The sequence below is a fragment of the Strix uralensis genome, unplaced genomic scaffold (genome assembly GCF_047716275.1).
Source record: "Strix uralensis isolate ZFMK-TIS-50842 unplaced genomic scaffold, bStrUra1 scaffold_405, whole genome shotgun sequence".
Taxonomy (NCBI): domain Eukaryota; kingdom Metazoa; phylum Chordata; class Aves; order Strigiformes; family Strigidae; genus Strix; species Strix uralensis.
The window spans coordinates 39,503-49,233 of record NW_027437000.1 but is presented as its reverse complement, the minus strand read 5'-3'; the positions used below and the strand labels follow the sequence as shown (position 1 = coordinate 49,233).

General features: G+C 46.2%; 1 protein-coding gene across 2 annotated transcripts; it reads right to left on the bottom strand.

Moving 5' to 3' along the window:
* Nucleotides 1–1,369: 1,369 nt before the first annotated feature.
* On the bottom strand, nt 1,370–8,071 carry LOC141938901 (syncytin-2-like). 2 transcript variants are annotated; one of them, XM_074857926.1, is made up of 3 exons: nt 8,001–8,071; nt 5,676–5,823; nt 1,370–2,861 (listed from the first exon to the last, which is right to left on the bottom strand). In XM_074857926.1, exons 2-3 carry the CDS (start codon nt 5,715–5,717, stop codon nt 1,551–1,553), a joined length of 1,353 nt encoding a protein of 450 aa, XP_074714027.1. In that variant the 5' UTR covers nt 5,718–5,823; nt 8,001–8,071; the 3' UTR covers nt 1,370–1,550. The 2 variants fall into 2 exon arrangements, with proteins under 2 accessions (XP_074714027.1, XP_074714025.1); XM_074857924.1 differs by lacking the exon at nt 8,001–8,071 and having other exon boundaries at nt 5,676–7,067.
* Nucleotides 8,072–9,731: the final 1,660 nt, after the last annotated feature.

Genomic DNA, 9,731 nt, shown 5'->3' with positions numbered 1-9,731 from the left:
AGGAGGAAAAGAGAGGAGGAAGAGAGAGGAGGAAGAGACAGGAGGAAGAGAGAGAAGGAAGAGAGAAGAAGAGGAGAGAGGAGGAGGAGAGAGGAGGAAGAGAGAGGAAGAGGAGAGAGGAGGAAGGGAGATGGGAAGAAAGAGGAAAAGAAGAGAGGAGGAGGAGAGAGGAGGAAAAGAGAGGAGAAAGAGAGAGGAGGAAGAGAGAGGAGGAAGAAGGAGGAAGAGGAGAGAGGAGGAAGAGAGAGGAAAAGGAGAGAGGAGGAAGAGGTGGAGGAAAAGATAGAAGGAAGAGAGAGGAGGAAGAGAGAGGAGGAAGAGAGAGGAAGAGGACAGAGGAGGAAAAGAGAGGAGGAAGAGAGCGGAGGAAAAGAGAGTAGGAAGAGAGAGGAGGAAGAGAGACGAAAATGAGAGAGGAGGAAGAGAGAGGAAAAGGAGAGAGGAGGAAGAGGTGGAGGAAAAGGTAGAAGGAAGAGAGAGGAGGAAGAGAGTAGGAAGAGAGAGGAGGATGAGAAAAGAAGAGGAGAGAGGAGGAAGAGAGAGGAAAAGAAGAGATGAGGAATAGAGAGGGGGAAGAGAGAGGAGGGAGAGAGAGGAAGAGGAGAGAGAAGGAAGAGAGAGGAGGAAGAGAGAGGAGGAAGAGAGAGGAAGAGGCTAGAGGAGGAAAGAGAGGAGGAAGAGAGAGGAGGAAAAGAGAGGGGGAAGAGAGTTGAGGAAGAGAGAGGAGGAAGAGAGAGGAAAAATAGAGAGGAGGAAAAGAGAGGAGGAAGAGAGAGGAGGAAGAGAGAGGAGGAAATGAGAGGAGGAAGAGAGAGGAGGAAGAGAGAGGAGGAAGAGAGAGGAAGAGGAGAGAGGAGGAAAAGAGAGGAGGAAGAGAGCGGAGGAAAAGAGAGTAGGAAGAGAGAGGAGGAAGAGAGACGAAAATGAGAGAGGAGGAAGAGAGAGGAAAAAGAGAGAGGAGGAAGAGGTGGAGGAAAAGATTGAAGGAAGAGAGAGGAGGAAGAGAGTAGGAAGAGAGAGGAGGAAGAGAGAAGAAGAGGAGAGAGAAGGAAGAGAGAGGAAAAGAAGAGAGGAGGAAGAGGTGGAGGAAAAGAGAGGAGGAAGAGAGAGGAGGAAGAGAGAGGAAAAATAGAGAGGAGCAAAAGAGAGGAGGAAGATAGAGGGGGAAGAGAGAAGAGGAAGAGAGAGGCGGAAGAGAGTGGAGGAAGAGAGAGGAAGAGGAGAGAGGAGGAAGAGGTGGAGGAAAAGAGAGGAGGAAGAGAGAGGAGGAAGAGAGAGGAAAAATAGAGAGGAGCTGTCGCAGTTGAGACGGACACGACAAACATCAGATTGTGTGAAAGCGACCAAAATGGCTGCAAAAGCCCCTTTATTGTTTTAACAAGCTTTTTTATAACCTTCTTCAAAGTAGGTGTTCATACAGGATTGGTTTACTTTAGTAACTAACAGTTCACGATTGGGTGATAGTTTCTCGCCTGAATCGTCAGGACAGTTCTTCTTATCTTAGTTCTCTAATCTTGTTTCCATGGCACTTCTCGGGACTTTCTGGCCTCTCATGGATACACTGGAATGTCTTCAAGGTTAAATTCTTCTTCAGTTAGACTAGAGGCAGACCCGCTGCCTCCCCCGACAATTCCCCCTTTTTGTATTTGTGCTAGAAATATTGCAGAAACAGTCTTCTGCAGGGCCCTTTGCAGAAGACTGACAAGACATGGCAACATCAAAAGCACAGTCACAATTACCAAGATCATGACCCCCACAGTTTTGACCAGAGATATCAACCATCCAGAAAGTCCCCATCCTTTAAACATCCTTGTAAGCCAATCCAATCCGTCCTCTTCTGTTAGACGCCTCACACCATCCTTCAGCTGCTGTATACTTTTAAAAATAGATTCTGAGTGGTCAGACAAATTCATGCAACACATTCCTTCAAAATCTTCACATCCATGTCCTTGCGCTAAAAGCAAAAAGTCAATTGCAGCCCTGTTCTGTAAAGTAGCATGTCTAACACTATCAACATCAGTTAAAAGGCCACTTAAAGCTAAAGAAGTAGCATTAGTCTGTTTGCTAAGCCAACATCCCAACTTATTCAAAGTCGTTAAGGCATTTGCAACACCAACTCCTGGTGCCAATATGGAGGCCGTTATGATCTGGCCTGGATTCCAGAATTCAACGTTATCTCGACAAGAACTTTCAAACCGATGAACGGTCCTTGGGACTCGCTTATGTTTTCGAGTCATATTCAGAATCATTGACACATTTGGTGTTAATAACGTGAGACGTCCGAGGCTACACGGGCCTCCATTCAGTTTAGATGGGACGCCTCCCCAGGCACGATCTCCACAGATTAGAAACACACCAGGAGGTAATGCAAGAGGAACAGCAAAAGATCGTGAGATGTTAGTCGAAGTATAATTGCACCAAGCAGTTGAATTATGATAAGCAGCATTAGTTGCATTCACATTTTGCCCTCTCCGTGTGGTGTTATAGGAGTAATTAAAAAACACACAAGCATCCATTATAACAGAGCCTAGCAACTCTAGCTCTTGGGGTTCTTGCGTAACCTGTGGAAGGTGACTATATACACCATCCCAATTATCTGTACAATTTTTTGAAGAGTTGCAAAGAGAGAAAGCCTGAAGGGTTTGTGGGATTGGCCATGTGTCTACTGGCACTCCCACCAAACAGGTGGAGAATGGATTTTCCGGGTTCGCAGTAGAAAGGCACAAGGTTTCTTGATGTGTCATATTTGCCAAAGTTACCCAGATATTCTGCTTGGGTTGTGGAACTACCCATCCTTCAGCCTGATGCAGGTTCCAGCACAGGCCGAACACACCGAGCAGGAACCCAGCGAGGGCCGGCATCTGTAGAGACACAAGCATAACCCCTGCCCCAGGTTAATAATTCACATGGTCCACTCCACTGGCCAGTAATTAGATCTCTAACATGCACTTTGATGTCTTTTTGCAAATCCTGTTTTGAAAAAAGAGAAGAGAAATGCTGAAAAAGAGGAGGTAAAGAAGAATTATCCCCGTAATGGAGAAAGTTAAGAACATAAACTGCTTTATCTAAACATGCCTGTGGTGGTTCCCCAATCATTCCCCCTTTTTGTTTTTGAAGCTGCCGCTTCAACGTACTATGTGCACGCTCAACAATTGCTTGTCCTGTTGGGGAATGGGGAATTCCTGTAACATGAGTAACACCCCACAAATTAAAAAATGTTTGAACCTTCTGTGAAATGTATGCTGGGCCACTGTCCGTTTTTATTTGGCGTGGTACCCCAAGCATAGAGAAAGCCTTTTGGAAGTGTCGAACTACATCTTTTCCTGTCTCCCCGTTATGTGCTGTTGCTACTAAGGCATGAGAATAAGTATCAATGGAAACATGAACATACTTCTGTCGGCCAAATTCATTTATGTGAGTAACATCACTTTGCCAAATCTGTAAAGCCTGCATACCTCTGGGGTTAGTACCAAAATACACTGGTGTGTGAGTTCCTTGGCAGTCAGGGCAGGCGGCTACAATAGACCGAGCTTCCGCATGAGACAAGCCGAACTGCCGTCGTAAAGCTCGATATCCTTGGTGAAAAAATTGATGTGATAATACAGCTTGTTGCTTTATGTTAGGAACAGTATTAAGAGCCATAGCGGAAACAAGAGCATCCACTCTGGCATTACCTTCTGTATAAAATCCTGGTAAAGTGGTATGACTACGGATGTGCATGATAAAATAAGGTTCTGTCCGTAGTTGAATACTTTTCCAGAGTTCTAAAAGTACATCAAATAATAATTGATTGTCTGACATGGTCAAAACCACTTTGTCTAGTCTAGAAACTAAGTTAGCTACATATGCTGAGTCAGTTACAATATTTACAGGAACAGAAAAAATAGAAAAAACAACAGCCATTGCACGTAGCTCTACTACTTGTGGAGAACCATTTTGATATACTACTTTGTTGTTCCAGTTGTTGTTTTCATACCATACTACTGCTGCTTTACCTGTTTTTCCTGAGCCATCTGTAAAAACAGTAGGGCCGTTCACTGGTTCTGGGCGGCTTAAATTTTTTTGACCAAATGGTATTTCTCGAGCAAATTTCAGTAGCGGATGTGACGGGAGGTGATATGACACCTGTCCTTGAAAACCCGCCATGGCTGCCTGTAGTTCATAATTATTTGCCAAGCACCATTCAAAATACCAATTTTGAACAGGTAAAACAATCTTAGCTGGGTCACGCCCTGTTAGTTCTGTACATCGTTTTCTGGCTTTTATGATTACATCAGCAATAAGCTCAAACAGTCCAGGAGCAGTTTTTCGTGGTCGGAATGACAGAAACATCCATTCTAGAATGTGCAGTGGGTCATCCCACTCAGAATTCCACTGCACCAAAGCACCAAATGGTACAGTTTTGTCAATTAGTACAAAGAGTTGCACCAATTGAGACAGATCTATTCGAGAAACAAATTTCTCGTGTATAGATCGTTCCACCATGTGAATTACCTTTAATGCTTCCTCAGTTAATACTCTGGGTTCTGTTGGATCATTGGAATTTTTTAATAATTCCAATAAAGGTTGCAGTTGTGAATTGGTCAGTCCGAGATAGGGTCTAATCCAATTCAGAGATCCCATTAACTTCTGTACATCATTAAGGGTTTTAACTTCAAGGTTAAGTTTCACAGGTTGAGGCATTACCTGCCTACCTGTGACTGTTAGTCCTAAATACTTCCAGGGTTCTACTTTCTGCACCTTTTCAGGGGCGATAACTAATCCATAGTGTTGTAATGAATTTCTAGTCACATTCTCCATGTCATTCAACTGCTCCTTGTTGTTTGATGCTAACAGGATGTCATCCATGTAATGGTAACAATAACTGGTAGGGAATCTTTCCCTTACAGGTGACAAAGCTTGTGCCACAAACCATTGACAAATTGTTGGTGAATTTTTCATGCCCTGCGGCAGAACTTTCCATTGATATCTTTTTGCAGGTTCTGCATGATTGACAGAAGGCACAGAGAATGCAAATTTTTCTCTGTCTTGAAAGGCTAATGGTATTGTAAAAAAACAATCCTTGAGATCCATGACAATGATTTCCCAATCTTGAGGGATCATGGCCGGTGAAGGCATGCCTGGTTGTAGAGCCCCCATCGTGGCCATGACAGCATTGATCTGCCGCAGGTCATGCAAAAATCGCCATTTTCCTGATTTCTTTTTTATCACAAACACTGGAGTATTCCAGGGGCTCTGAGAGGGTTCAATGTGTCCAGCAGCTAGCTGTTCTGCCACCAATTCTTGCAGGGCCTTTAATTTCTCCATTGGTAGGGGCCACTGATCCACCCACACAGGGTTATTCGTTAACCAAGTTAAAACAAGCGTGGGTTGCCTAACACCCTGCAGCACAGTGGCCCCCGTTAAAAATCCGTAGTAATCTTCACCCCCCACTGTGACAAGCAATCTCTCCCCCATAGATTGAGGGGAGCTGCTGTCACATATGGTTTAACGACTGCTTGTTGGCCCTCAGGATTGGTGATCAGAATTGCCGTAGCTGCTGTTCTTGCTCGTGCGGAGCCTCCCAGCCCCACTACCCCTGTGTCCACATCCTCTGTTGGCCAGGTGGATGGCCACAGATAGTTAGAAATAATAGTCACATCGGCGCCCGTATCTAGGAGCCCCGCAAGCCTTACTGTAGTCGGTGAATGTCCATGATTTGACAGCGTGCACGTCATATGTGGTCGAGATGATGAGACAGTCTGAGACCAGCACACTTGAGGGGGTCCTGTAGAACCGAAGCCTCCATCGCCTCGCAGTCGCTGTTCTGCTTTTGGGACACAACTCAAAAAAGGAACAAGTTGAGCAAGACGAGTACCTTTTGGAATCGTAACAGGTGGATAAAGGGTCGAAACTAATGCACAAATTTGACCCGTAAAGTCAGCATCAATGACTCCCACATGCACGATTAATCCGTTTAAGGTGCTACTTGATCTTCCTATAAGTAACGCACTCAGTCCTCGTCCTATGGGACCCCTTGCCTCAAGAGGGACCTTAACAATGTCTTTTGTAACTATAGTTATTGTGTCGGCGGTGGATACATCCAACCCTGCTGAGCCAGTAGTTGCGGCTGATAGCTGCTCACAGAGGGGATTTGACCTGTTGTCTGGAGGGGATTTGATGTCCTCGCGCGCCCTCTCGCGCTCTTCTTGTGGTTTCCCTGTATCGGTTGCCCGTTAGCATGAAACTTGGAACGACATTGTTTCGCGAAATGTCCCAATTTCCCACATTTATTGCAATTAGTTCCTGGTGGGACAGTCATGGGCTGCTTGCCTGCCGACCTTCTGTTCGGGCAATTTACTTTCATATGACCGTCTTTACCACATCCAAAGCATTTTCCTGTATTTCGCATGTTCATGGCAGTAGCTAAAGCCGCCATTTTATGTTCCACTGTACCAACCTTTGAACATGCGGCCACCATGTCAGGAATAGAAGGATCTCCTGGTAAAGACTGTATTATCTTTTGGCAGTCCTCATTAGCATTATCCTTTGCTAGCTGTTTGCATAACATTTGTCTTAACGTTTCATCTTCTACCTGTTTCTCCAATGCAGCAGATATTTTTTCTACAAATTGCAAAAAGGGTTCTTTAGGACCTTGCCGGATAGCAATATACTTCTGTTTTGGAGCTGCCATTTCCATGGTTCGCTTTAATGCTGTAATCCCTATGTGTTGTGCCTGTTCAAGGACAATCGGAGGCCACGTAGCTTGCAGCTGAGGGTTACTAAATGGTCCCTCGCCAAGCAAGGCGTCTTCTCCGAGTCCTAACCTCGGATCGTCTTGTGGCAGTCGAGCATTATTTTGTGCAGCTGCTCGTGCCATCTGCCTCCAAGTAGATTGAAACACTTGTAATTGTACTGGCTGAAACAGCACTTGTGCGAGATGTGTAACATCATATGGACACAACAAATCTGTGCTGATTATTCGAATAAGTTGCATCACCTCAGGAGAATTGATTCCAAATTTCTGTGCTTTATTCTGCAAATCCTGCACCACCTTCCAACTGATCGGATTGTGCTCATCATGCTCATTTGTGCCTGCAACAGCTTTATAAACAGGGAATGCACCATAAGCCTCTGCTGCTATATCTACAGGCTTTGGACATGCCGGGGTTGGAGAGTATGGGCTGAGGCGTTCAACCAGATCCCAGTTGCCAGCCTCAGCAGCATACTTTCTAACTCCCTCCCAAAATCGATCAGGGGACCTTGGAATTACAGTTACTGTGGATGGAGGGAGAGTCCATGGCTGGGCTTTCTTCACCATGGGTTTATCTGTGATATGTAGAGTTTGTAAAGCCGTGGTTAAAGCTTCTTCTCCCTCACTTTCATTTTCACTCTCGCTCTCTGGCTCTGTGTTACCCGCCCTATTTTCCTCCTCGGGGGGGGCTGATGGAATCACCCCTTCTGCTGCTGCGCCGCTAGGGGCCGCCGCTGCACCGCTAGATGGGGGGGGCTCCTCATCGCCCCGCAAAATATTTAATGGTGGAGGAGGAGGAGGTGGGCGAGGGCGCGATCTGCTTTTGCCCGTGAGGGGTTTCCTGCCTGCTATTCCTGAGGCTGAGGTATCCACTGCCTTTGTCCCTTTGCCACAGTCCTCCCCGTCATTGTCTTCAGGTCGAATGTCTGTTAGTTTCCCATCAGAGGCCTCACGCTCTATCTTCCATTCCTTTAAGGTTTCACTCAATAAGCGCCATGTGGTTGCCAACTCACATGCCTCTTTTTGTCCTTTAGAGACCTCATCCAATATTTTCAATCCTACTGCTTGCCATGCACTCACACTGAATGCAGTAACTGTTGTGGCTTCAAAGCCTTGCATCTTACTCCATAGCAAAATCTTTTTCAGGCTTTGTTCTGAGGTTTTAACCCCCTTTCTTTTTAATAGGGCTTTCCAGGTAGACAAAATTGTCTCCTCTTCCTTTGTTAATGACTGCCCCATAATTACAGTCCCGTTCCCGGTGGCTCACCTTTTTAGGTGTCGAAATTCAGGTCCGGACCAGGCAGATTCCCTCTGCTCTCAGCTACACCGGGCTCCGTCTCCGCGGCTCTTCCCGCCGCCGTTATAATTCTCCTTTAAATGACCACTTTGCTCTAATCACGTTGCTCTAATCAATCACGTCGCTCTAATTTATCACGTCGCTCTAATTTATCACGTCGCTCTAATTTATCACGTCGGGGTCACCATTTGTCGCAGTTGAGACGGACACGACAAACATCAGATTGTGTGAAAGCGACCAAAATGGCTGCAAAAGCCCCTTTATTGTTTTAACAAGCTTTTTTATAACCTTCTTCAAAGTAGGTGTTCATACAGGATTGGTTTACTTTAGTAACTAACAGTTCACGATTGGGTGATAGTTTCTCGCCTGAATCGTCAGGACAGTTCTTCTTATCTTAGTTCTCTAATCTTGTTTCCATGGCACTTCTCGGGACTTTCTGGCCTCTCATGGATACACTGGAATGTCTTCAAGGTTAAATTCTTCTTCAGTTAGACTAGAGGCAGACCCGCTGCCTCCCCCGACAAGGAGCAAAAGAGAGGAGGAAGATAGAGGGGGAAGAGAGAAGAGGAAGAGAGAGGCGGAAGAGAGTGGAGGAAGAGAGAGGAAGAGGAGAGAGGAGGAAGAGAGAGGAGGAAGAGAGAGGAGGAAAAGATAGGAGGAAGAGAGAGGAAGATGAGAGAGTAGGAAGAGAGAGGAGGAAGAGAGAGGATAATGAGAGAGGAGGAAGAGAGAGGAAAAGGAGAGAGGAGGAAGAGGTGGAGGAAAAGATAGAAGGAAGAGAGAGGAGGAAGAGAGAGGAGGAAGAGAGAGGAGGAAGAGAGAGGAGGAAGAGAGAGGAAGAGGAGAGAGGAGGAACAGAGAGGAGGAAGAGAGAGGAGGAAGAGAGAGGAGGAAGAGAGAGGAAGAGGAGAGAGGAGGAAAAGAGAGGAGGAAGAGAGCGGAGGAAAAGAGAGTAGGAAGAGAGAGGAGGAAGAGAGACGAAAATGAGAGAGGAGGAAGAGAGAGGAAAAAGAGAGAGGAGGAAGAGGTGGAGGAAAAGATTGAAGGAAGAGAGAGGAGGAAGAGAGTAGGAAGAGAGAGGAGGAAGAGAGAAGAAGAGGAGAGAGAAGGAAGAGAGAGGAAAAGAAGAGAGGAGGAATAGAGAGGGGGAAGAGAGAGGAGGGAGAGAAAGGAAGAGGAGAGAGTAGGAAGAGAGAGGAGGAAAAGGGAGGAGGAACAGAGAGGAAGAGGAGAGAGGAGGAAGAGAGAGGACGAAGAGAGAGGAAAAGGAGAGAGGAGGAAAAGAGAGGAGGAAGAGAGAGGAAGAGGAGAGAAGAGGAAGAGAGAGGAGGAAGAGAGAGGAAGAGGAAAGAGGAGGAAGACAGAGGAGGAAAAGGGAGGAGGAACATTGAGGAAGAGAAGAGAGGATGAAGAGAGAGGAGGAAGAGAGAGGAGGAAGAGAGAGGAAGAGAAGAGAGGAGGAGGAGAGAGGAGGAAGAGAGAGGAAGAGGAGAGAGGAGGAAGAGAGAGGAGGAAGAGAGAGGAAGAGGAGAGAGGATGGAGAGAGAGAGTAGTAGAAGGGAGGAACAGAGAGGTGGAAGAGAGAGGAGGAAAAGAGAGCAGGAAGAGATAGGAAGAGGAGAGAGTAGGAAGAGAGAGGAGGAAGAGAGAGGAGGAAGAGAGAGGAAGAGGAGAGAGGAGGAAGAGAGAGGATGAAGAGTG

Bases quoted from the DNA above. Each gene is read 5' to 3' on its own strand.
- LOC141938901 (XM_074857926.1), bottom strand. From the start codon at position 5,717: ATGACGTGCACGCTGTCAAATCATGGACATTCACCGACTACA. The intron at 2,862-5,675 runs GTAAGGCTTGCG...GTGTCTCTACAG, and splicing joins ATGGACATTCACCGACTACA to ATGCCGGCCCTCGCTGGGTT.